Source organism: Adelges cooleyi, unplaced genomic scaffold, assembly GCF_023614345.1.
Source record: "Adelges cooleyi isolate 19-005CV unplaced genomic scaffold, UGA_ACOO_1.1 ACOO_flye_CR_arks_rails_tigmint_CR_PRNA_2, whole genome shotgun sequence".
Taxonomy (NCBI): domain Eukaryota; kingdom Metazoa; phylum Arthropoda; class Insecta; order Hemiptera; family Adelgidae; genus Adelges; species Adelges cooleyi.
Window position 1 is genome coordinate 10,707,873 of NW_026095860.1, and position 25,066 is coordinate 10,732,938.

Consider the following 25,066-nt stretch of genomic DNA (forward strand, 5'->3'; position numbering starts at 1 on the left):
AGATGTAAAAATAAAATTGGAGAGAGGTTATGGGAAAATCTTGATGAAACTCGAATTTGATAGGATAATAATCGATTGGCATAATATGTTTTGTGCGTGCAAAAAATAAAAACTCAAAACTGCTACTTGCTGCGGTTAGCGCTCCCAGTAAAACGTCCCACCTGTAAGTCCTAACCGATAAATATATCTATAGGCATTACATTATACCGGATATTTAGATGGAAGTCTGTAGACAAGGTCTCCTACGCTGTATAGTATGTAATATGTATATAGTATATACAAAAGGTATACATGCACACAATGCGACTTAAGAACAATATTACGAGCACGTGCGTCACATTCGAATAATAATATTAAACGAACCTAAACGATTATTCATCAGAAATTCCTACATTTTGTTGTCCGTCTCCTTCACCACCGCCGTTTATAGTCAAATCCATTTAACGGTTTTGTATTATTTTGTTGCGGGTTAATACTATTGAGGATGACAAAATTAAAATACACACCTATTATATTGGTGCTCCAGGCTCCTAGATGAGAAGGCTGGAACTGAGGAAGTTCAGATCTTTTGAATAGACTCTCGAGAGGAACAGGAAGGGCTATTTATTCAGGGACAAAAGATAGGCAATATATGACACATTATTTCAACTATAGGAGTCATTGTTTTTTATTGTTCTTGTTAAAATTTACTTCTCCAGAACTTTGCTTCGTTTGAATCTATTTCTCTAACAATAATGTCTTTTTATTTGTTAACCAAACTGCTCTAAGTTATGTGGCTTCTATACAGAGTTGGACACTTTTTATTCGAACAACGGATAACAAATAATTTATGCGAATAATTTTGTTATTGGAATAGTTTTTAAAAAAAATTATTTCCTTTACCTCCAATGTTAAAAAAAACGTACATATGAGACCGTCGGTACAAAAACCTACCACACAAAAAATACTGTTATGACCGACGGTACTTTCTAGTACCATCACTATATTTAAAAAAACTAATGTAATTTTTTTTATTATTCAAATTTGTTATAGTTTAAAATATGTATTTAAACGAATTTATGAAAAAAAATTTGGTCACATTTCGTTTTGTCTTTGTTCGGGCAACAGTTCTATACTAAAGTAGCGCGTGCACACCGTATAAAAAATATACATTTATTTTTTGTTAATCGTTTGCGCTACAAGATTTGAACTTTTCATTATTTAATCGTTAACTACAATGTCAATGTACGAGACGCAGTATTTATAATATTATTTTTTGATTACTCAAATCGCTTTTTCATCAGCAATTCGTTTTGACACTATAATATTGTTATGTGTAATTATTACTAGTTTTCCTACTTGTCAACCATCAGCCGTCGCCTTTTTTACGACCGACAAATCGTCGTTTTACTATCCGAAGTCTATGACCTTGCCGAGGTCATAATATTTTGTTGAATGAATTTTGATTTGACTGCATAAAATAAATACAAAATTATAGGCCCGGTTTGGGATGTGTTCCAGTGACACGCGCTGTCGTTTCTTCGACCGAATTAGTTATGGTTAAATAATTTATTAATAATTGGTCACGATTGAAAAATAAATAATGAATATAAATAGTTAATTTCATCATGATTAATTAAATAAACGAAAAAAAAAAACAAGTCAGTTTTCTGTTGGTAAATTTATTTTAAAAAAAATATATATATATTCGAATAAGGTCCAATTCTGTTTGTAAAGGTAAAACACAAAAAAAATTGTATTGAAACATTTTTTTAAAAATGTATTAAAATAATGCAAATTTGAGATACGTTCGAAGTAGGTTTTTTTTACTGATTGAAGATTTTTAACATTTTTTAAACAAACAGTATGTTTAATTCTATTAACTGTTAACCAATTCGAAAAAATGTAAAGAACATTTTGACTGGTCGATTGGGAAATTTAAAATATTTCTAAAATAATAAAAATAAGAACCAAAAACTGCTATTATTTCTGTGCTGTAAATTATATTGAAAAAAAAAATATATTGTTGAGGCAACTTTGTGCTTTAAATTGTATTTTTTATTTGGGAGGTGAAAGTGGAAACGACTAGGACTGATCTAATCTGTTAATAATAATATGTTTTCGTTGTTTCCCATGTATAATAATAATATATTTCATAATGTACAACAAATGGTAATACTAATAATGTCCAATACTTTTATCTCAAGTGTAAATGCTTCATATTTAAATACAATTAATTGATACTATTTTCAACAACAACCTCATGAACTTTACTGAAGCGGAACAATAGCATTTAATTAGAAACTTTTACATACTGTATAAATAACAAAAGAAAAAAAAAAATTATGCAAAAATATAACATGAATAGACAAAAATGGTAATTTACATTTGAAGAACTCTAACATCGTTCAAAAACTTTATACATTTCGGGTAAACTAGCAATTTGTAACAACGTGCCGTCTTCTAGAAACCGTTTTGGTGGTTGGAATGATTTACGCAAAGACGGAAACAACATGTGTTCCATATTCCAAGTCCAGTTGTTATCGGGCGCCACGTCCTGGGTGTAAAAAGAGTATTTATATGAATTTGTTAAAATCCATTGTCAAGTTTTAAGTTTCAAGCACTCACTGATATGTCGTCGGTATCACAACTCTGTTGTTTCCACGGGTGCATCACATAAAATCTGGCAGTTTCGCGGCAGAATGTACGAAAACATTCTTTTTCATTCGACCAATCGACCTCGCTAGCCAAACGCAATAAATAAAGCGGCAACCCATCTAAATCGGGTAGATAACCTTCTACAAAATGAAACAACCAATTTTAGTTATTAACACTAGTTAGTGAGACACAACAAATGCATTATACCTAACAACAATGGAAGTGACAGTATATTTTCATCGTCGTCGATTTCAATAGAAAAATAATCGTTCAACATTAAAGCTCTGGACATGATTATTTCAGTGGCGTCTCTCGCCAAATCTTCTTTTGGTTTATCTTCTCCGCTTTGGTATTCCGACTCGGGTTGTTCTAATCCGAGCTTTATTAACTCGTATAACGATAACGGATTCTTAGCACACAAATGACAACAATTATTAAACTGCAGAAATTAATTTGTAATCAAATAATAATTATAATAAAATAAAAAACTATTCATGCATTTTCTTTAGCTATAAACAATTTTATTCATTATAAAAATAACATTTGCTCAACTGTGTTAAGCAATAATCGGTATTGTATTAATTTTTTTTTTACTCACCGAAAATTTGATAACGCCAAAATTTCCAAATTCGTACAACGTTATTTGATAAAACATTTCTTGCCTAAATAAAGAAACAATACTTAGGTTTTTTTTAAAATTGTATGAAGTTTTTTTATTTAACTTACAACACGTTGTTAGAGTTACAAATATACAACTCGGTATCGTATTGAAATAACGTCCAAGTAGGTGACGCCACTCCGACATATTTGTGGTTTTGAAATATTCTTTGTAGAGTTTCGCTTGATTGATTTTCCACCTCTTTCCTTAATGTCAACACACTAGTCAACTTGATTTCGCGGCTGAAAAATTGTTATACTTAGTTAAAAAATGTATCCGAACATTAAACGTTTACATTATGTTATCTACATTAAGAATTACCGCGTTATTTCATCTTCAGATTTCGGTTCAGAAGCAAATGACGAACTCGTATTTAAAAATTTATCAATTTTTTGTTCTGTACTGTCTGTCCTGACCATTTTATTCTGTGAAACATTTTGCGATGTGATAAAAACATTTTGCTTGTCTTTGGTCTTTTCATTATTTTCTTTGGATTTTATCTCTATGGACGTATCGTTATAAGTCGGTAACCGAGTCTGTAAAGCATATTTACAAGTTTATTATAAAATTAATATACATCATCTTTGGCAATAACTCTCTGGGTTATAATTTTTGATCATCTTCACTGACTTGAGTGTAAAAAGTTCTTGATGCATTAGAACCAGAAAGTTTTTCTTGAATCACATCGCCGACCCTTTCGATTACCTTGTCCTCATGCAAGAAATGTACCTCATGCTTTGTCGGATGGACATTGACGTCCACGTTCATAGGGTCCAAGTGCAAACTTAAATATAAAAAAGGGTAAGATCCTTTTCCCAGGTATACACTGTAAACCTGGTCAATGGCTTTCTTTAATCCTAAATCACAATATTTGTTGTATGAATACGAAATGGGTTTAAATTTAAAATAAGTAGAACTATTTTATTTACCTTGCGATTCGACCAAACGATCATTTATGAATAATATAAAAACGTGTTTCTTAGCCGTGTAGTTGGCATTTGATACAAAACCTTTGATTTTTAACTTGAGCGTATTACAATAATCTTCAACTTCTAACAAAGCTCTAATACATATATAAAATACATTAGTTTAACATTAAACTGAGAAAGAATTGGCATTTTTAGATCTTACCTGGATACTGTCGAACCGTAAATAGCCAATATATTATCTTTGTGGTTAGAGTCTTGATTTGTTTTAACCTCAGACAATGTTTCCCCTTGTTTTTTCACAGTAAAGCCCACTGTAGGATTATGTATTGCGTAGCGGCTTACCTTGAATGTAAATGACAATTTAAAAATTCACATAAAATTCCTTTAGTTAGGTTATAGTCAAACCTGGGAATTTTATAAATTATAAATGAATGATAATTTGAAAATATCATACTATTTGAAATATGTTTTTATTTAGTGCATAAAATCATTTTTAATTAGTATATAATTTAAATTACGGTTTCAAACAATAATTTCATAAAGTATATTATTTATAACGTGAAATAATATTGTATTAAATTATTGTTTCCATTTATACCCTTACAAATATTAAAATTATATAGTTAAACCTAAAAATGCATTTGTTTAAATAAAAACACAATTTTATTATTTGAGTTTTTATATAAATATTTGTATGATTAGATTATTAAAATTTTTATTTTATAATGCCCAAGTTAGTTTTTGTATTTGTATAAAAAATTCATGTAGTATAATAAAATTTAAGAAATAAACCAAAATATATTTATAAATAATTTGATATACCACTTCAACGACTTTTTGATGTTCTTCATTGAAACTTTTCATGGACTTTCTTCTGGTTGCGATATTATAGAACAAATCCTCGACGGTAATTATGGTTCCAACGTTTCCGGCACACGGTTTTGGTGGTGCTTTTAATCGTCCATCCAAATATGACGCTCTATGAAAACCATTGATTAAATTTTGGAAATTATTTAACTTATTATAATTTTTTAGAATTTACTTGTAAGCACAAAGGGATCCATTTGTTTTTGTAGTAATCGTTAAATGTGCGACGTGGCTTATGCTGGCCAGTGCTTCGCCGCGAAAGCCATAAGTCGATATCGAGTTTAAATCCTCAAACTCTTGCAGTTTACTAGTTGTGAATCGTTCGCAAACGATGCCCAAGTCTTCCGTTCTAATACCAGTACCGTTGTCTTGTATCTTAAATTGTAATATCAGAATTGATTAACTATTCTTATTTTCAATTAAATGCTGCTAAATTCGACAAATACCTGTAGCAACTTTAGTCCTCCGTTTTTCAAAGTTATTTGGATGTTTGTCGACTTGGCATCCAAACTGTATTGATAATAATAGTAATAATTTAAAAAATCTTTTTTTCCAAAGTCTAGAATGTTTGAACACATTACCTGTTTTCTAATAGTTCTTTTAATGCATTAGCCGGTCTCTGAATAACTTCGCCGGCCGCTATTCGATTGACTACGTCTTCTGCTAATTTTCTGACAACCGGCACTTGTTCCATAGTTTTTGAAATTGAACACCGTAGTTATCAGTCAAACAAAAGTTAGCTAAATAGGTAATTAATAAATTCACACTACTGTATGCATTTAGACAAAATTAATAACATCTATATGACAAATGTATATACTACCATTGAGAGTATCGACTTGGAAATATTATTTCACTATTTGCATAGTTGATTTAAATTGGGGACTTGAGTATCAATTGATTGCTGAAATATTAGAACTTATTTATTATCAAACCGATTGGAGTAAAACGTACTAAGTATTTTTTAATTTTTCGAAAATTCAAAATTCAAAATTGTTTTATCACATGGACATTAATAATTTTTGGAGGTAAATGCGATGGTTATATTGGTTGAGGCAGGGTTAACCAATTCTGTGGTTAAGACACAAACTATGATAATTACTGATAAGCGGATTTTATTTCATTGCTAAAATGTAGAATACATAGTATAACTTTTGTTTTAAATGCAATTGCTAATATCACAGAATAAATGAAATACCATTAAGTAATATTACTCTATGGCTAATACAAAGATTACAAACATTGTTGTAAAGACTAACGTTTAAAATTTATAATTCAATTTTTCAACTACCGATGCCAAATCGTACATTATTTGACGTTTGCACCTATCTCATATTTTAGATTTGATGCGGAGCTGAAATGGTATTGTGTTTACAATGAACCCAAATCGAATCATATTTTATTAACATTTTTAATTTAAAAAAAATTACCAAACATTTTGACAGGTGACAACCAGTTTTGGATAATTATTTTTCAAGTTAAAGTTGAAGTTTAGGACAGGAGGAAAGGTGAAGTGTAGTATTTAACTGCGCACATTACTCAACCGCACTTCCCCTACGGTCCTAATTATTAAACTTTAATAGTAATTACTCAAAACTGGTTATCGACCAGTCAATATTTGCAGTAAGTTATTCTTATGATAAAAGGTTAATTAAATATATACGTTACCAATTAAAGTTATGAATTGATAGTAATTGTTTTCAAGCTAATAATAATTATCGAGTAACCTATACCAGTAACTATATCAGAGAAGATTCGACTAAGGTAAATCGTCTGTTGATAATAATTATTACCGTTGTTACCCATTTATCGTAATTAACAATATAATTAACATTTTTTTAAATACTTGTCGACTGTTGATTCACTCCCACATGGCAACCTAAACATTTACTACGGTCAAAGTGTAATTTTCCCATTTTTTTTTTTGTTTATCTTTAATAAAAAAAAAGTTGGACTAGTTTTTTAAAAAAAGTTGTATATGTAATAGCCCTACACTAGATCTACTTCCAGTCTAATATTTAGATCTTAAGTCGTAAAATTTTGCTCTAAAATTAGAAATAAAGAAAAAATCTCTTCCCCTTCTAGGGAAAAGGTTTTATAATAATTTTTTTTTTGTCAAGGTTATTCTAAAGTACTGCGTTTAAAGAACATTTTATACAATTTTAGAAATCATTATCTCTCAGCTACGCATTGAAAGCGTATAAAATCGTAGTTTTTATATAAAAGTATAGTATAATAGTTTTTATTAGAAGTGTACAACATCTAGTGTACATATTTAAATGTATTAGATAAACGTAATTAACAAGACAATAATTAGGTATTTGTTTATATTTTTAATTTTCGATTTTTAAACGCGGTTTTTTTTTAAAAAGTGTTTTCACACCGATTTGACATTTCCATCGAAAAAAAACATATTATGGGTGGGGCCGCGGCTACAATCAGCCGGTGTTTAAACGGTTATCTTGTTATCTTTATCAGGAAAACGCTTGCTCAGATTTTAGAGTGAATACTGAATCCTTCTGTTTGTCTCTCATAAATAAAAACGCGTGGGAGAGTGAAAACTAAAAAAAAAAAAAACATGTTAATCCGGTGTTATAGGATATAATACTAATTTTTGAATATGGTTTATCGTTTAAAAGTTGCTACACCAAAGTATTTAAGTATGTTTTAATAAACAAATTGTAGTTCAATTTGAATTTTTTATTTCATTGATCGAAACGAATTAAATTTCATAGAATTCTATAGAACTTAGTATTGTTTTGAAAAAACACATTCGATTCGCATCAAATAGTAGGTATTAACGTATTACCTAATTCGCAGTATTTTTTTCGGGTTTTTGTAGTATTTAAATTATTTACCAGTATTCAGTGTATTTCGACTTCTTTTTCTTCAGGTAGGTATGAAAGAGATTGATTTGGTTAAGCAAACCTATTATTATGATTTAATGTGACGAACCTCTTGTTGTTTTTTAGTAAATGAAACGTCGTCATGGACAGTATTCAACAAGGCTGGTTTACCGAGTCCGACACTTGGCCAGGAGCGGGATTGTCGCTTCAAGTTGAAAAAGTCCTTCATAAAGAGAAATCTCCTTATCAAGACATTATGGTATTACAAACGTGAGTATTAAACCGCCGGGAAGTAACTTTATTATTTATTAATGTATTCAATTTTTTTATTTAATTAATTTCGTTTTGAAAAAAATACCACATTAATTCCAAGACCAGTTACGTTAAGTTCAGCTCATAATCTTTATGTAAAATACTTTTTGGAAAATGATTTAAACGTATAGAATATTATTATTTTTACCACTTTGAAGACCGTTTATGTAAAAAAATAACATAGATGTGTTGGGAAAAAATCTGAGGCCAGATTTGGATTCAGAGAAAAATTAAATTTAATATTATGGTTTTTGTTCTAAGGTTAAATTTAGTTGTAGTGTAATCTTCTTCTTCTGGCCTATTAATACGGACCATTAAGGTACCTTGCCGCTTCCACAATCCTTCTCCACTGATCCCTATCCGTTGCCATGTCGATGCTGAAGGTGTTGTTTATTTTGGACAGGTCTCTCTTCATCGAATCAAACCATCTTTGGCGTGGTCTCCCCAGGGGTCTCTTTCCAGTCGGGTTCCCCACCATAACCTTCCGTATGAGGCATCCTTCTGCTCACCACACGTAGCCTGCCCATTCTATTCTCTTACTACGAATGAATTGGAATATACTTGGATTGTTATAAAGTCTAGTTGTAGTGTAATATAAGTTTAAATTTTACTAACTATTGTAACAGTTAATTTAATTATGTTTTTCGTATACCTAAAATAATGACTTTTTGTTCATGTAGCAAATCGTTTGGGAAAGCGTTAATTCTGGACAAAATAATTCAGTGTACGGAGTTCGATGAATTTTCGTATCAAGAAATGATATCTTTTTTGCCATTGTGCAGCCATCCCAATCCAGAAAGAGTTTTGGTAGTTGGCGGGGGTGACGGAGGCGTAGCGCGAGAAGCTGTGAAACATCCGAGCGTAATCAGCATAGATGTAGTGGAAATCGACGAACGAGTAGTGAAACTGGCTGAGGAATATTTGCCGTTTATGGCGTGTGGATTTAAAAACGAAAAAGTCACACTGCACATAGAGGACGGCTTTGAATTTATGAAAAAGAACGCACAACAATTTGATGTCATCATCACTGATTCCTCAGACCCCGTCGGTAAACGACTAAAGTTTATATAGTACTTATTTTTATGTGAAATTTCATTACGTTGTTTTAGTATTAAATGTTTATTTTATTTTCGGTTTTTTTCTAGGTCCTAATGCATCACTATTTCAAAAGAGTTACATCGAGTCGATGAAACAGTCACTTAAACCAGGTGGTATTATTTGTTCGCAAGCAGGATCTATTTGGATCAAAGAAGACCAGAACACAATGATCGGATTGTCCAAAGACTGTTCAGCCGTATTCGACAAGATCACTTTAGCCACTATTTCAATTCCATCTTATCCGACAGGCAATATTAGTTTTCTAATGGCCACAAACAATGATGTAAACAAAACATTTCCTTATTACAACTTTTTATACTTATAATTTTACATTTTAGAAAAAAAATATAATAGTTTTGAGTAATAAAGTTTATTACAAAAGTATCATTAAAAAATGCACTAAAAAAGTGTTAAAATGAGTTTAAAACGTAAAAAATGAATTGAAATATGATCAAATGTATATAATTGTAATCAGTAAAGTGAAGTTTTAAACATTTTTGAGAATTTTAACGACAATATTTAGCTCATTTTTTTTTAAACAAATAAAAATGTATTTAAATAACCTTAACAATGAACACAACTTTATTTTTCTTTGAACAAATAAAATATGATTGAAATCATTTTTCTCAATTCAACTAAATTTTCATTTAAAAAAAAAAAAAAAAATTATTCAAATAATAAACTAAAATACAAGTTTATTTAAAACAAATAGTTATTTGAAACATCAGTTTAAAAATGTATTTAAATAAAATATTGTTTAATAATTATTAAAACAATACATTTGTTTGTAATATTGTAAATAATATATTTACAGAAAAAACTGATTTATTATTAACTTTTTATAAAATAAAACCTTTCATTATAAAATGTATATTATGTTTCAGAAGGTTAATTTTAAAATGCCAGTTTTCAAGTTTACAACCGAAGAAATGGACAAACACGAGCTTAAGTTTTATTCACCAGAATTGCATTGTGCTTCGTTTAGCATTCCTAGGTTTATTCAAAAGACTCTTCCTTACCTCACGTGCTAGTAGTGACAATTCTTTGAAACGTGTACCTTTTTTTTTTTTGTAGTATGTACAGAGTTTATTTTACTTTTTAACTATGTATGTATTTAAATTATCATACTATGTTTTGTATTTTCTCTTGTCATCACAAACTAACAAATCCATTGCACTGATTTAAATTTAACAAACATAGTCAATTATTTTAAGTATATGTACTCACATGTATTTATGTATTTGCTGTAATACATTTGACTAGGTTTACGTTATCGTTGAAAATAACAGAGAAATTGTTTTTATTATTTAAATCACTCAGACTTTAAATTGACCAAAGAAAGCACTTGAACGGTTGAACAGTCGACGTTAGTACATGTCTTAAATCCACCGTTTGTATTTTTTTGAAGCTCTAATCTGTGTAATGTACTTCTCAAATCAAAATTTTCGGTTTTCGCTTTTTCTGCTTTCGACATTTGTTTTTTTTGTTCTGTACAACGATAGTTAACAGTTTAATGACGTTATTACAAAACTTTTACTTATAGAACGGTACCTATTAACGCGTTGTAATAATGCCGCAAGGCCATGTTGATTGTGTCCCAAAAGTCCATTCGATTGGGCGGAATAGACTTAACGAATTTCAACCAAAAGGATCGCATATCGTCTTCGTTTACCGTCCACATAAAATAATCGTATTGCTTGTCGATTCTCTGGTTCAACGATTGTGGCACGTTCTTGGCTTTGGGTTTGGATTGTTCTATAATTTTTTTCATAACTCTCAAATAACCGTTCTCGTCCATAGTGATTTTGTGGACCAAGTTTGTGCACAACACGTCTGGACGATCTCGTACGGTCGCCGCTGCAAGACGTCGGTGGTGGTTACTATCACTTTCAGACCTATAGTTATTTTAGCGTAGGGAACCGTTTTTTTTTGTAATAATCTTACTTAGAACTCTTTAATTAGCATATTTCTTCATTTAAAAAAAATATATATTTTTTTTTGTGTAAGCTTACCAGTTTTGGTTACTTTTAGAAAAAAGTCTCTTGCACAATTCTATAAACGAACAAATGAATATAATAAGTGGCCGCTATCGGTACGTTGGCTAAAACCTGGTACTAGAACCAGGGATTATTGATTTTTTTTTTTTAAATATATTTAACATAAAATTATAAATTTATTGAAACAACCAATTTTTTAACATTATGCATCTATTATTAATTTATTATAAATTATCTAAAATTGGGCCTGAAAGGATTAAACTGTAAACGATAAATATCTCACTAAGATTATCTGCACCTGACACGTGGTGCACGTCTTTTGTGTCTTCGTGCATTTCACCAAAGGACGTTTTCAGTCCAACGTTCAAACGGTTCACGTGGTCGTCGGTGAAAGCCAACAGTTGGTTCATCAAATGGTCTATGGACTTGCATACATCAACTCTAAAACCGACGAACAGACAATAACCGCGTTGTGTTCAATGTCAAAAGCCAATAAGGGGTAACACTAGGTTAGACGTTATTTTAATGTGCAGTAAGAAATTATAATTGTGCAGTTGATTTTACAACTTCGATTTTTTCTTGTTGTACGAGTTCAAAGATAATAATGGTTAAATTTTTTAAAATTATTTACATTAGTGGTGGAACAGCCGGATTTATCAGATTTTCTTTTTCTTTTTACCTTATAATAAAAATATTTCCATTTTAAGTACTTAACAGAAAAATAGTTTCTATTATTATTTATTATAAACTCTACTATATTTATGGGGTGGGGGCGACCAAGGTTTCAAATCAGATTTATTTCGAATGGCGATGCCAGTCTATTGTTGCTATAAGGCACGGATCCAAAGGGTAGGGGCAAGGGTAGTTCAAACCCTTAAATTTCTCACAAAATCCTTAATTTGGGGCTATGCTATAGGTAAGTTGCTCATAGTTTTGAAAGATGCTATATTGGATACCGATGGTTGGTCAAACCGTCAAAACAAACGGTTTCTTCGTCGGCTTTAGTCTCGATTTCAGACCATGCCACAGGCGTGCCGCAAACCTCACAGTATACAAGTGGCTTAAAATTGGATACGATCAGATCCCACGTGTCAGTCTTGTTCAGACCCAGAGTTTTCATCATGTTGTAGATGAGAGGTAAGTTTTTCATGCGATAAGGCCAGAAAATTCCGACCAGATGGTCGTCGACCGTCAACCTCGACTCCTTCACCGTCAAGTCCAAAATCAACCTCATCAGAGCTTTGATCCTGGCTTTTGCGTACTCGCTGTGGGCGTTTTTATTACCGTCGTTGGACGGTGGACCTGAAGACATTATCGAGTCGACCATTTGCTTGTAAGACGGCAAGTCGTTCACGCTGGGAAGTTCAAACAAAGCAATGTGCGGCACGCCCAAGTACTCTTCGTGTATGATTCGGTCGGTATTGTGAATCTGCAAAAAGCATCACCAATCTAAGGTCAATTCAATTGGCGTCATCTAGTAACTCGACAATATTTGCCAGCCACAATATCTGACCTGTTGGATAATTTCGATTATGCGCGTTTGTTCCAGCGCCCAACCCTCTTTGAATTTCCTGGCTTCGAGTTTGGCGATAAGATCCGCTTTCTTCTCGAGTCTGTCGATTTCCGCGTTCACCTTGACAATCTCTTCTTTCAAAATCGGAATCCGGGCTAAATATTGCTTGTCGTTTTCTCTTAGCTTGGTCTTCAGATCGTACACGGTTTGTCGCATTCTGTTTAAATTCAATTTACTTATTTCATAACGATCGACATCTACGAAACTGAGCGTTAGCCGTTTAACGATGCCGCTCAAACTATACTTTTTTTTTGTGGTACTTTAAAAGTGTACTTGAAACCCACCGCGATCACCAAAATTAATTTTTGTTTAAACGGTGAACAACGAAGAGAGAGAAGTTGAGTGCTACATTTGATAAGCCGATGCCAATTAGTAGAAAGAAATTTACAGTAGTCAGTGGATGAGCATAAGGTCGAAGGGTTGTCAATTAACGAAGTAAGGTTTTTTATAATACAATTTTGTAGAAATTTGAAGGGTATGAGAGGTTGTTGGTGGCAGTTTTATGCGAAGGTCGAGGAGCCAAAGGAAGTTCTTTTATCCGTTTCTCAGAACATCAAAGTATAGTTGGAGTGTACTTTGCAGATTTTGTATCTTAAAGCGGGGTTTACGCGTTGATCCGTCTCTTTCGGGTAGCCAAAGCCGTTGCGTTTTCGTCAGTTCTTTTCCTTAGGACGTCGTAGTTGTATTGAAGTTTTTCGGCATTTTCGAAGCACTTCATTTTTACAAACTCCAATTCGCGAACACTCTCCTGGGAAGCAATATAGTCAGAGCATAATATTATATTAATTAAGCGACCCAGAGGCACCGCGGTGGGTTTTCTTACGTCAGTTTCCTTGGTCACGTTAATCCGAACGTTTTTCGCTTTCTCTTCGTTTTCTTCGAACTGGTCCATTAGTTTTTTCTCTTTGTCTTCGATGACCTTTAAGCGTACGTCCATTGCGTTGGAATGGTCTTCGACGATTCGCTCGTACACCGATTGCCAGGCTGTGGTATTGTTCGTTTGTTTCTTCTCCATTTCCTCGTACATCAGTTGCTTGACGCCAAAAAATTTCACAATAGTAATGAGTATACCCTTGTCCCACGAGAGAACAGACCTGCGCAGAAACCAAAACGCGCAACTCCCGTTTACTTTTGTCTGCAACGGCGCATACGAGAGTAAAGCGTTTGGTTTTTGCGCAGGCCCGTTCTCTCGTGGGACAGTGCGGACTCGTTGGAATTTACAAAAACCGGCGGCTTACTTCGATGAGCGACAGGTGCTCGGCGTGAGCGTTTTTAATGTCTGCCATGTGATCGTTGGCAATCTTGTACAGCCTCTCCAGGTCGTCGCTTTGTGAACTTTTCTCGCGAAGAGTCTTGGACATTGTATCGTCTATTTCTCGCATCAACGCGCCGATTATTTCATCTTTTTGTCTCAACAGCTTGGCGCCTTGTTCTAGTTAACAGTGAATTGATGTGTGATCAGAAATCGTACTCGAAAGTTACTCTAGAGGGACAAGAACTTAACAGTTCACCCCTTCCCCTTAAAAATCGAAAAAAAACCCTATTAGAAAATTACACTTTGAGGTAACAATATTACTACCTCTGATCGTTTCGATATCCTCGTGGATAACGACCACGTCGTTCTTTTTGCTGATAGCTTCGAATTGGTCGTCGACAGTCTTGTAGGCTTTGTTGATTTTATCCACAGCCGCTTTAACCGTGTCCCAGCGTTCTCTGTTGGCGTTTTCGTCGGTCCACTTGCGCACACTCTCTGCGTTGTCGACTTCCAAACGTTTTTCGCCAATCACAGCATGGGCTTCTTCAATTATTTGGGCCAATTCGAACTCGCTGGTTTCTATTTGCACGGTGACCGCGTTGGGCACAATCAGTTTTTCAAGCTGTTTCCGCCTGATTTCCTCTTGCTCGAACCTAATAACGTCCAATGTAGTGAATTAGTTAGTATCTTTTTCTCCTTCATCTCAACTATAGTTAGTGGTCGGCCACCATTATCCTAAACTTCTACTTGGCCGGATCTCCCACATCATCTTCGCATACACCAGCTGCAGTCTTCTCATATCATTCTCAATCGCATCCAACCACCACTTTTTCAATCAAAGCCACCGTTACATTGTATAATTACATCCTTAGTATTTAAAACTCTCAACCATGTCTACTATTAAGACGTCACCGCTATTATTGACATTACATATTATTAGTCTTGTCCCGTCAATCTCTTGTCGTCTTTCTTATTTGAGTGCATTAGTCACATTACTCATTATGTATATTGTAATTTTTTTACTCGACCAAATGAGCCCGGCGGCCGATATTTTGTCTCCTGGCCTGTTTCCTTTCTTCGGCATCGGAAAGCGTCGTACTCACGTCTGAATCGTCCGAGTTGCTATCATTGTCCCTCCTCCCTGTCGTTTTCGTTTGCTGTTTGACCATTCTCGTACAACAGCTACAGTGAAAACTTTATAAAATAACAAAAAAAATAATATATTAGTAAAAAAAAATGCACATAAATCATAATAATAATATTAAAGGTAAATTGATTTCCAATATTACCTAGCCAATAGATATATTATACTAAACAATAAAACATTTACTTGGCGATTTGCACAAATTATCCTAAACAATTTATTCAATGTAATAGGACTCTGAAGAATATTTTTTTTAAAGCGACTAGTTTATATAACCCCGGTTAAAAGAAATACAATGTTAGTAAGTAAGAAATTAATATTATATAATTATTGTTTACTGCAATATAACACCTAGAGTGGAAGCTATAAAATACCCTTTGTAGTCGATGCATAATATCATTGGGTTTAATAATACTTTTGTATTATAAATTCGATGTTAATACTAATAACAACAAAAATAAAAATAATCTAAAATTGTAATTTATTAAAAAAGAGGTCCATACTTTGACTGCGAACACGCTGGTGTTTTTTTTCTTAAGGATTTTGGAAGGAGCAATTTTTGGAGACACTTAAGAGCCTAGTTTTTGCGGCACACCACTTTTTTTCGACAAGTAAAACATTTTTGGAAAGATGAAATTTTCTGGAAAACCGTTTTAAAGCATTTTTACTTATAAATAAATTTAAAATTAAGAGTTTATATAAAAAATTACACTGGGTTTTTTTTTGATAATGTAACTATGGAGCAAGGTCATTAGATGGTAAAAAATTTTGAATTTTTTCAAGCCTTTATATCAAAAATGGCCTATATATACTAATTAACAAATATTGAGATCGTATTCGAAGGCATAGTAAAACATATAGGCAGCGAAATGATATTACAATAGATATAAGAAAAAAAATATTCATTTAAATTTCTGATAAACGCCATTTGTTAATTGTTATTCAAATAATAAATGCTAGGTATAATGTATTATGTTAAACAAAAACCTGCTAGGGTTAAAGACATTTTTTAACTGAAGAACGTGGTACTGGATTTTGAAAAATTGTATAGTGTTCAAGAAAATATAGAACTGGTCTCTGACGTCATGATGACACTCCCAGTCAGGGGTAAATCGCCGTTTGAAAATACTTACACCAGAGATATTAATAAAATCATTATAGTGGCACTCTATCACTCCCACGACAAAAATTGAAAATATATGAATTTTCACGAACAAAACACATATTAAATTATGTGTTGTTTCTAAACAACTCCACGTGTAAGAAATTTGTTGAATATTATGTAAGTATCCCACCTCTTGGTGGAAAAAGGCAAATTTACAATCCAACTATTGAATGATGATTATTCAAATTAGGTACTCGAGACAAAAATACAAATTAGGCCGATAATAATTTATAGTATTGCCATATCATGAATCACAAATCACAATACTTATACTTATTTCTTAAGCAAACACATTCATCAAGTCAAATGCACATGTTTAATTTCCTACTGCAAAATTAGCGTCTTGCTGCACTTTAAAATAAAGCCTACTACAATGTAAGCACAGGAATCGCAGTGTTCGTGGACAAAGTTTGTGTAGTCAATGGCGACCAAGGAAAACAAGTTAGCGATACATCAATAATACACACCACCTCAACAAGCAGTGGCAACGATCAAAAAACTAAACAGAAAATGTTATATAAATTTTTAGCCGGGACGCCGATTTTCCGGCTGGGGGGTTAGGTTGAATCGTTTAACATGCAAATCGCTTACGTCGGAGGCCGTCGATGTCCGGGAAATCGGGTACAGCTGGTGTCGGCGGAAGAATGGAAGCGTCTGACCGGGATGTCGACGCGAAGAACCGACGAAAAGGCCGCGGCCGAAGACAGTTTTCTGTTGAAAGAAACGCGTAGAGCAGTGGCGAAAAAGTTGGCCGACTCGTGGGAAAACACCGTGCTGGTCAGTATATTATATTGTACACTGTATAGATCAACACAAAATCCATCCGATGTAAAAAAAAAAGCTAGTACTGTGGAGTCGGTGCATAATGGGAACGGAGCATATCGGGATGGGGGAAGTCACAAGGGTCACATATAGGATTTATTTTATGTGAAAATGATAAAATCACTTTCAGAAAATAACAAAAATTTTCCAACCCTACAGATGAGACTGGGTTGTCGAAATTGGGTTTGAGCCAATTTGTAAATGGAGACAAGCCTAATAAAAATATTCCATACAAATTTCGACTCGATCCGACCGTTTTTCGTTAAGATTATAGCAAGTCAAAGTTGAAGGTTGAAAAACCAGTGTAAATTAATTTTTAGATATTCTCAGTTTTGGAAGTGAATTTTTTCAACTCGAACGTATAGCATCGAAACTAAATAATCAATTGTCTCTGTTTATAGAACAAAACCAAGAAAATTCTGGAACAGAAGCGCACAGCTAAGGCGAAATTGGAAGCTGAGCAAAAGCAAAGAGACGAGGAGATAAAAATTGAGGCGCTGAACATCAGGAACGAAATGATCGAGAAGTCTCGCAAACAGAAGTTCGAGCAAAGAGACTGGACCAAAACGTTTATAAGAGCGCACAAACTATCAGAGGTATTTTCAAACAGAAATTATTAATCAAACTTGAAAACTGATTAAACTTTCAAAAAAAGATTTTTAAAGCTAAAATATGACAATTGAAAATCTTTCTTTGAATATTTCATAGTGAAATTATTTTTAGCAAGTTATCAAAATATCAGTTTTCAATGAGCTCTAACTTAATAAAAAAAAAAAACAATTTTTCGTGAAATATCACAAGAAAGATTTTTAAGTATTATACTTCAGCTTAAGATAGTTAATTACAGGATTAAAACGGAGCTATCGTCTAAAAACCTAATAAAAATCGGGACAAGGGGGAATTTCTCTCAAAAAAAGGAAGAATCCCGTTTTCAACGGGTCGCCTACTGTTAAGTTAACCTGTACTCGATTTTCTGATTAGGTTTTTGGAGAAAGAGACATACAATTTAAATTAAATGAGTCGGAAAGATTGAGAAAAATGGAACAAGATATGGCGGCGACAGATCAACACAATATGATGATGGACGCATACAAAAAAGAACAGCTAGACCAACAGCTGAAGACGATCGAGTTGAAAAAGACCAAGACCGAAGAGCTGCTGAAAGAGTAATAACTTTTAACAATATCAATACAATTTCATAGCCGCCGATTGAGTCAGTTAACTTGCCAAGCCTTATAATCAACAGAAATTATTAAAAAAAAAAAAAACAGCACAGTGGGTCAGAGAGGTTGAATGTCTATAGGAATTATTATAATATATAACTGGCGGTAAAAAACCATTAAACATAATTTAAAAGCCGGTAAAATATGCGTTCGTAAAGGTAATTATTGGTTTATGAATTTCCTAGATAAAAAAAAAATGTAACTACCTACTTTTTAATTGTATTATATTTTTGTGTAACTTACTGCACCTTAAAATAAATCCTGGACAAACCAGCAGTGTCCGAACCGATTGTCATAGCCAAGCCCTGTGACTGTTTCAGACTGAAGCATCGAGAGGAAGCGAGACGAGACCAAGACATGAATTCTTACAATGACGGCAGAGCAGAACTGCAAAAACTGGCCAGAGAATTAGCCGAGGTCGAAGATAAGGCCAGATCCGAGGTAAAACGATCCTGTTTATGTTAATGGCATTATTTCAAAATTGTCTAATATGGACATACATGAATATACATCTATACTCACTATTTAAAAGTTTGGCTTTCCAGGCAAAAGCGGCTAGAGAAAAAGCTCAAAAGTATTTAGCCGACAACCGCAAGCTGGTGACGTACCACAATGAAAAGTGTTGGTCGGATGAATACGAAGAAGACTTGGTCACTGTCATAATGGCCGAAACCAAGAAGAGAATCGCAAAGATGAGAATGGCTAAAGAAGTCCAAGTAAAAACTAATAAACGACCCATTAGACACTTGACTATAACCAAACTAGGAACGCCAGGTTGTTAAACCCCTTTAAAAAAAATAAAGGAGTTAAAGACTGTGTGGGCAAAATTTAACAAAACATGTAAAAATTTAGGATGTAGTGAAAATAGGCAATGTTTGAAAAAGTTTTCACAATACCTAATATAAAAGTAGCGTATGTTATTAGGGACGTTTATTATGATATGTATAATGGTCAATGATGGCAATGATAAGTAATGAATTTCCAACTTGGAAACTAATTTGACCAAGTGGGGAGAAAACAATATATTTAAAAAATAAAAACACCGCATGCAATCCTATAAAATTAAAAACGTTTAAGTAAAACACATTTTTTTTAATACTGACTTCATTTTTAAAGTGAATAATGAATAAAATTTTGAAAAATGACTTCGTCTATACCTACCGTAGACTAGTTTATTTTACATCAAATTTGAAAAAAAATATTGATTATAAAACAAAAGTAACGAAAATCCCAAAATGGTTTTCTACCTTATTGTTGAATACACCAAGACGCTACTTTTGTGAGGTATTATGAAATCGATTTCAAAAACTGACTTTTTTCACTATATCCTAGTCTACATCTTTTAAAAAATGTACAAAATAAATTTGTATAGTTTTTTAATTTCAACACGTGTTAAACTTTAACACATACAAGTTGTAGACAAACATTTTTGTTGTTGAAAAATTACCGTTTTTGTCAGTTTTAGGTATGCTTTAAGCATTATTAATTCGCCTACAAAAACGTTTCGACTTTGTAAACTAGGCGAGTCCGCTTAAATGGACTTTCATGTTTTAGTTAAGAACAAGCAAAGCGTTGGCTTTAGACGGTATCAAATCGAAAGCGCTGGTCAAGAGACCGTCTGAGAAAAACTGCTGGTCCGAATCGGACCAACAAAAAGCAATCGAAGAGCAAGAAAAAACGTTTGTTACCTAAACAAAAAACAGTTATTCTTTGTTGAAGTACCAAAGCGAATTATTGTAGGTACCAGAAAGAACAGTGGCGCATAAAAGAGGCGGCGAAAAAGAGGAACGAGGAAATGGAAAATGGACGGCGGATGGTAGAGGAAGCAAAGCTCAGAGAACAAGTAGAATTAATGATGATCTGCCAAGAGGAGATGAAAAGGAGCGAAAAAAAAGAAAGGCTATGGTCCGAGTACGACAAGTGTCGCAGCAAAGCCCAAGTAGACAAAATGATCAAGTTCAGGGAAGACCTGGACAAACAATGTGTAAGCGATAACACTTGACTTGCTTTACTCTTTTCCAAATTTGTCCCAATAACATTGCCTATTGTTTCAATTCTGTCGTCAAGCTGGATTTGTTTTATAGCTTAAAAGATAGAACGCCAAGTTTAGTGTTAAGCAGTTATTGTTGCAGAACAATTGCCAAACGGTGGTATTTTTTTAAAAATAGTCTTTAAAAAGTTTTTTGTAGATTTTAATCAATAGTTGTAAAGTATGTAAAAAGCTGTATTTTATTTTAGAGAGCTAAAGAAACTAGTCACTCGGTCGACATACAAGACGATGTACAACGGTCCGATTGGTATGAAAAGTTATGTCAAACAGAGAACGAAGAATTCATATCTTATGCGTTGACAGTAATTGAGAAGAGCAAGCAGTCAGGCAAACCGATTGTGCCGCTTTTAAGATCGGTCAATGTAAGTGTTGTAATTCTAAAAATCGATACGTTACATAAAAATAATAAAACATTGTAATATGTTTGTTTTTAGGATTTTCTGAAAAAGTACAATTTATCAATTGACGAAGAAAATAAAAAAGTTTTCAAAAATAAACCCAAAGCTTTTGTTCGGAGTTCAAGGGTTATAGCAGCATGTCTGTCAGACAACAAAGAAACAAACTGAATTTTGTACAAAATTGTATTTAAAAAAACATATTTATTTACATTAAAAAATTACATAAGGCACGTCAGTGTGTTTAAGTCTTTTTAATTATTACACGTAATGACTACAACAAAAAATTGAGCAAATAATATAAAAATAATAATAATATGAAACTAGTTTTGTAAACTTAGTGAGCTTAGTGAGCTTAATAAAATTCTGATTTCACAAACCAATAATTTCATTATACAATATATATTATAAATAAGGCACATTTTAGTCAAAATATAAATATATAAACATACAACTATAAAATTGTGATGGCACTTTATTGAAACACAATATTAACATTTTATCCATGGCATTTTTCTTGGTAAACTATAGTGTGTATTCTCGAGTCGGAGGCCTGCATATTTCGCCGCAGCAGTCGTTTGCATACGCCTCATGGCTACCACACAAATTGCAACAATCCTAAAAATGAATGTAATAATATGTAATGTTTTGTTATATTAAAATTAAAATCATATTTTAGAATAACAAAATGGCGTGTTAAAGATTGTGCTAAAAGCCCTTTCCTTCAACAACCCTGTACTGTTGCTATACATAGTTCCGATTAAATTTGAGGTTGGAAAAAACATCGTAACAAGCGACCCTTTGACACTACACCACATGGGGTTAAAGACGCATTTTATTCATATGTGAACTCACTTGAATCTGGACATTTTCCGTTTACCACATATTTTTTGCATAGTCGTTTTAAGATGCCCATCGTCTAATTCAAGAGTTATAATCTTCAGCAACTTATCTTTGCCCCTGGCCAGTTTTACTAAATACATCTTTTGCCATACCAGTAAGCGATATCGTGACACTATTGCAATACGCTCATCGTTTAACGCAGGCTACCAGTTATCAGTCTAAAACAAATGTATTTTTAAATAATTTTTATAAAGTATAATAAAAACCTTTTGAGGCAATTTGTAAGTCATCAAAATAATCACATTATACTCCTCTTTTTTTTTTTATAAAAATAGATTTTTAGTAGTTTTTATTTAAAATTAAAAAAACCAAGTAACACACCTTGCAAAAAAAAAAAAAAAATATACAAAGAACTTGAATTACTTTTTAGAATTGTTTTCATTATCAGTAAAGTTAAATTTAATTATTTAAAGTATTCTAATCAATTGCCATATAAGTTTTGACAAAGCTGTTTTGGACTAAACCAAATACTTAAAAATTTGTTTTTAATGAATTTCTTTATCCCCTTAGCCTAAAATGGTAGCTTAAAACGTATACAGCGTGGTCTACTGGTTTATGGTGTTAAGTTGATATTTATCATATAAATGCGATCAGCAAACTAATTCAACATAGTTCTAACTTCATGTATGCATTTACATATGCTTTATCTGTACACTCGTTGCTAGGTTGTTTTTGAATACTTTTTGAATTTAGTCTCTCAAACTCATTGACTAATTTTGAATATTTATGATTTGAAGCTTCAAGATCTAAATCGTAAAATACCTCAAATTAGTTTAATTTCAAATAATTTTAATAACTAGTATTAACATTAGTTTTAACTCTTGTTAAATTAACTTTAGTTAATTTGAAAACAATAGTTGAAATTAATTTACCCAAATTTTAATTAGTATTCAAACTTTTTCATTTCATTGCTCCTTCGAGTATTTTAAATATTTTGACAGCTACCAAATTATCAATTTCTCACTACAGTATACGTAAATCCATAATTTCCACGGCTCACTTGACCAACTCCCTAGGAGCTGCAAAGCACACAGTTTGAATACCTCTTAATAAAATTAATTTAAGACGATTGGGTACCGGCCTTTATTAAGGAGTTTTGGGTGGGCAGTTTCTGGTTTTTTTTCTGTTACGCGTTGTCGTTGTGTGCGTATCAAATGAACATTAGTATGAGTGTTGTTATCTTACCCTCCCGTCCTCGCACCTGTCTAATTCATTGTTGAAATGACTCTCGTACGTACACGCACAAGTCGGTTAAAACGGCTACTGTTCAGGATTCTTACAAATTTATGCTGCAAAACTAATAATTTTCCTTTAATCAGTCCGATCGTTGTATTGATGCGATAAGACTTCTGAAAATAAATTTGAGTTCAGTGTGAAGTCTACTCAAGATCGGTCAGGCCACTTTTCCAGTTTCATTTAAAAGTATTTTTTAAACACTACTACAAGATTTAACATTTTTCAAAAAAATTAAATCAAAATTGTGGAATTTTGAGGGCAAAATTAAAAAATGTAAGCTGACCGATATCAAGTAGACTTCATGCCAAATTAGTATTAATTTTCAGAAGTCTTATCGCATCAATACAACAATCGGATTGATTGAAGTAAAATGGGTAGTTTTTGATGGAAAAATTGGTTGGTACCCAATTGCCTTAATGACATTAATTTAACACAAATCTAAATAGTGTAATTAGTGGTTATTTTTTTAATTTTTATAATAAATAATTATTTGAATTAAAATTAAAATAAGAAAATGATTTTCAAGGTTTGATTATAACACATATAAATATTATATTTTTTTGGTTGTATGGGATTATTTTTAAAACATCAGCCAAACTAACTAAATTGTTCACCAACCTCATTATTTTTATCTTCCAACACTTGAAAACATTTGTTATGTTCCACTTTACTTTCTTTTAATGTATTGTATAGAGTAGTCATTTCAATGTCATTAGTTTGTAATACTTGGAGATTATCGATTTTCATTTTTGCTGCAGTCAATTGATTACTCTTTTCAGCGAGTCTCGTTCTTAATGTATCAACTTCAGATTGCAAGTCCTTAAAATACAATATAAGTTATTTGAAAAAAAAAAAAAAATAGGCTATTACTTACTTTAAGTTGTTTGTTGAGCGCTTTTTTCAAAATGGCGTCTTCCGATTTATACATTCTGCTTAAACGCTCCTGTACTCTTATATTATTCTGCAATTCGGATCTCTCCCTGGACGAAATAAAAATTATTACATAAATTAATAAATATGCAGTAGTTTTAAAAAAGTTTTTGTGAAATTTGTCAATTCAAAATACTAACGCAACAGATATATCTTCAAACATTGGAGAACTACATTCATCGACCACCCAAAACTGATCCAGTTCTTTAATGCGTTTTGAAATAGATTTTTCTAAATCTTTGAGCTAAATGAAACAATTAATTTATATAAAATAAAAAAATACAAATACAAATACATAAAAGAATATACGCAATATACTTTTAATCTAAAGCTGTTGACTACAATTTCGGCATCACCAAATTCTGGAGTAGAACTCTGATTTTGTTCTTCATATAAATTTCTCATTCTATCTAGCTGAAAAAAAATGTAAATGTTAAAAAAAAAAAAATTATATTGACATATCACTTATTTCATAATTACTTCGGCTAGCATATCGTGTTGGTTAGTTTGTTTTTCTTTAAACATTTTCGTTAGAGAGCTTATATAATTTTTATTGGATATTTCATTTTGAGCAAATATTTCCATGTGTTGTTCCATACCACAAATCATTTCCTTTAGCGATGTCACTTCTTGTTCTGACACTTTTAACATTTCTTTTGTTTTCTGTTGCTTTGCTTTCAGTTTTTCATACCGTTCTTCAGCTTCTTTATGTTCATTTACAAGCATATCACAATAAATAGAAAATTCATTTTTTACAAACAAAAAAAAGGAATAATAACAATCATAATAAAAATGTTTTTAAAGATGTCTTGACTGTCAAGGAGTCGAAGAGTAATATATATTAATATTTAATTAAGTTGGTTTAATTTTTCACGATTTAAAAGAACTTGTTAGTTATAAGTTGTAATTATTATAATTTGGTTGATAAATATAGATATAAATGCAATTGTTTGACTATTGTAAAAACAAACTAATTATGATCAGTCATTAGTCAGCTATCATACACAACAACAAGTATGCTATATT

At 32.2% G+C, this 25,066-nt stretch overlaps 5 protein-coding genes across 17 annotated transcripts; 2 read left to right on the forward strand and 3 right to left on the reverse strand.

Moving 5' to 3' along the window:
* Nucleotides 1–2,118: 2,118 nt before the first annotated feature.
* Nucleotides 2,119–6,891, reverse strand: LOC126833945 (DNA mismatch repair protein Mlh1). 2 transcript variants are annotated; one of them, XM_050565541.1, is made up of 15 exons: nucleotides 6,760–6,776; nucleotides 5,915–5,995; nucleotides 5,673–5,831; nucleotides 5,538–5,601; nucleotides 5,267–5,466; nucleotides 5,047–5,203; nucleotides 4,427–4,566; nucleotides 4,225–4,358; nucleotides 3,926–4,152; nucleotides 3,617–3,831; nucleotides 3,364–3,537; nucleotides 3,236–3,299; nucleotides 2,845–3,046; nucleotides 2,608–2,777; nucleotides 2,119–2,536 (listed from the first exon to the last, which is right to left on the reverse strand). In XM_050565541.1, the coding sequence occupies exons 3-15, from the start codon at nucleotides 5,783–5,785 to the stop codon at nucleotides 2,378–2,380; spliced, it is 2,019 nt and encodes a 672-aa protein (XP_050421498.1). In that variant the 5' UTR covers nucleotides 5,786–5,831; nucleotides 5,915–5,995; nucleotides 6,760–6,776; the 3' UTR covers nucleotides 2,119–2,377. The 2 variants fall into 2 exon arrangements, with proteins under 2 accessions (XP_050421498.1, XP_050421499.1); XM_050565542.1 differs by lacking the exon at nucleotides 5,915–5,995 and having other exon boundaries at nucleotides 6,760–6,891.
* On the forward strand, nucleotides 6,527–10,575 carry LOC126833949 (spermidine synthase-like). Of its 6 annotated transcripts, none has more exons than XM_050565556.1 (5): nucleotides 6,527–6,855; nucleotides 8,064–8,207; nucleotides 8,930–9,297; nucleotides 9,395–9,630; nucleotides 10,232–10,570. In XM_050565556.1, the coding sequence occupies exons 2-5, from the start codon at nucleotides 8,080–8,082 to the stop codon at nucleotides 10,376–10,378; spliced, it is 879 nt and encodes a 292-aa protein (XP_050421513.1). In that variant the 5' UTR covers nucleotides 6,527–6,855; nucleotides 8,064–8,079; the 3' UTR covers nucleotides 10,379–10,570. The 6 variants fall into 6 exon arrangements, with proteins under 6 accessions (XP_050421513.1, XP_050421514.1, XP_050421511.1 ...); XM_050565557.1 differs by lacking the exon at nucleotides 6,527–6,855 and adding an exon at nucleotides 7,575–7,984 and having other exon boundaries at nucleotides 10,235–10,575; XM_050565554.1 differs by lacking the exon at nucleotides 6,527–6,855 and adding an exon at nucleotides 7,582–7,885.
* An 84-nt stretch (nucleotides 10,576–10,659) lies between these two features.
* LOC126833861 (dynein regulatory complex protein 1-like) lies at nucleotides 10,660–15,341 on the reverse strand. Its single transcript, XM_050565419.1, has 10 exons — nucleotides 15,196–15,341; nucleotides 14,497–14,825; nucleotides 14,156–14,349; nucleotides 13,741–13,950; nucleotides 13,526–13,665; nucleotides 12,858–13,074; nucleotides 12,301–12,773; nucleotides 11,628–11,785; nucleotides 10,899–11,204; nucleotides 10,660–10,835 (listed from the first exon to the last, which is right to left on the reverse strand). Exons 1-10 carry the CDS (start codon nucleotides 15,339–15,341, stop codon nucleotides 10,660–10,662), a joined length of 2,349 nt encoding a protein of 782 aa, XP_050421376.1.
* Nucleotides 15,342–17,051: 1,710 nt separating this feature from the next.
* Nucleotides 17,052–21,195, forward strand: LOC126833946 (golgin subfamily A member 6-like protein 6). Its single transcript, XM_050565543.1, has 9 exons — nucleotides 17,052–17,258; nucleotides 17,705–17,899; nucleotides 18,285–18,469; nucleotides 18,847–18,967; nucleotides 19,072–19,242; nucleotides 20,081–20,205; nucleotides 20,267–20,510; nucleotides 20,765–20,938; nucleotides 21,011–21,195. Exons 1-9 carry the CDS (start codon nucleotides 17,058–17,060, stop codon nucleotides 21,140–21,142), a joined length of 1,548 nt encoding a protein of 515 aa, XP_050421500.1. The 5' UTR covers nucleotides 17,052–17,057; the 3' UTR covers nucleotides 21,143–21,195.
* A 16-nt stretch (nucleotides 21,196–21,211) lies between these two features.
* Nucleotides 21,212–24,852, reverse strand: LOC126833947 (paramyosin-like). 7 transcript variants are annotated; one of them, XM_050565547.1, is made up of 8 exons: nucleotides 24,521–24,845; nucleotides 24,350–24,454; nucleotides 24,181–24,284; nucleotides 23,985–24,090; nucleotides 23,729–23,929; nucleotides 22,511–22,620; nucleotides 21,827–22,032; nucleotides 21,212–21,589 (listed from the first exon to the last, which is right to left on the reverse strand). In XM_050565547.1, exons 1-6 carry the CDS (start codon nucleotides 24,764–24,766, stop codon nucleotides 22,585–22,587), a joined length of 798 nt encoding a protein of 265 aa, XP_050421504.1. In that variant the 5' UTR covers nucleotides 24,767–24,845; the 3' UTR covers nucleotides 21,212–21,589; nucleotides 21,827–22,032; nucleotides 22,511–22,584. The 7 variants fall into 7 exon arrangements, with proteins under 7 accessions (XP_050421504.1, XP_050421503.1, XP_050421501.1 ...); XM_050565546.1 differs by lacking the exons at nucleotides 21,212–21,589; nucleotides 21,827–22,032 and adding an exon at nucleotides 22,747–22,893 and having other exon boundaries at nucleotides 24,521–24,841; XM_050565544.1 differs by lacking the exons at nucleotides 21,212–21,589; nucleotides 21,827–22,032; nucleotides 22,511–22,620 and adding an exon at nucleotides 22,903–23,223 and having other exon boundaries at nucleotides 24,521–24,852.
* Between the last annotated feature and the right edge of the window lie 214 nt (nucleotides 24,853–25,066).

Bases quoted from the DNA above. Each gene is read 5' to 3' on its own strand.
- LOC126833945 (XM_050565542.1), bottom strand. From the start codon at position 5,785: ATGGAACAAGTGCCGGTTGTCAGAAAATTAGCAGAAGACGTAGTCAAT. The intron at 5,602-5,672 runs GTAATGTGTTCA...TTATCAATACAG, and splicing joins AAAGAACTATTAGAAAACAG to TTTGGATGCCAAGTCGACAA. The intron at 3,538-3,616 runs GTAATTCTTAAT...ACAATTTTTCAG, and splicing joins TCTGAAGATGAAATAACGCG to CCGCGAAATCAAGTTGACTA.
- LOC126833949 (XM_050565556.1), top strand. From the start codon at position 8,080: ATGGACAGTATTCAACAAGGCTGGTTTACCGAGTCCGACACTTGGCCA. The intron at 8,208-8,929 runs GTGAGTATTAAA...TTGTTCATGTAG, and splicing joins GACATTATGGTATTACAAAC to CAAATCGTTTGGGAAAGCGT. The intron at 9,298-9,394 runs GTAAACGACTAA...GTTTTTTTCTAG, and splicing joins TGATTCCTCAGACCCCGTCG to GTCCTAATGCATCACTATTT.
- LOC126833861 (XM_050565419.1), bottom strand. From the start codon at position 15,341: ATGGTCAAACAGCAAACGAAAACGACAGGGAGGAGGGACAATGATAGC. The intron at 13,666-13,740 runs GTAAGAAAACCC...ATTGCTTCCCAG, and splicing joins ACGTGACCAAGGAAACTGAC to GAGAGTGTTCGCGAATTGGA. The intron at 12,774-12,857 runs GTCAGATATTGT...TGCTTTTTGCAG, and splicing joins TAATCGAAATTATCCAACAG to ATTCACAATACCGACCGAAT.
- LOC126833946 (XM_050565543.1), top strand. From the start codon at position 17,058: ATGCAAATCGCTTACGTCGGAGGCCGTCGATGTCCGGGAAATCGGGTA. The intron at 17,900-18,284 runs GTATTTTCAAAC...TTTTCTGATTAG, and splicing joins GAGCGCACAAACTATCAGAG to GTTTTTGGAGAAAGAGACAT. The intron at 20,511-20,764 runs GTAAGCGATAAC...ATTTTATTTTAG, and splicing joins AAGACCTGGACAAACAATGT to AGAGCTAAAGAAACTAGTCA.
- LOC126833947 (XM_050565544.1), bottom strand. From the start codon at position 24,766: ATGCTTGTAAATGAACATAAAGAAGCTGAAGAACGGTATGAAAAACTG. The intron at 24,455-24,520 runs GTAATTATGAAA...ATTTTTTTTCAG, and splicing joins AACACGATATGCTAGCCGAA to CTAGATAGAATGAGAAATTT. The intron at 23,930-23,984 runs GTAAGTAATAGC...TTGTATTTTAAG, and splicing joins CGCTCAACAAACAACTTAAA to GACTTGCAATCTGAAGTTGA.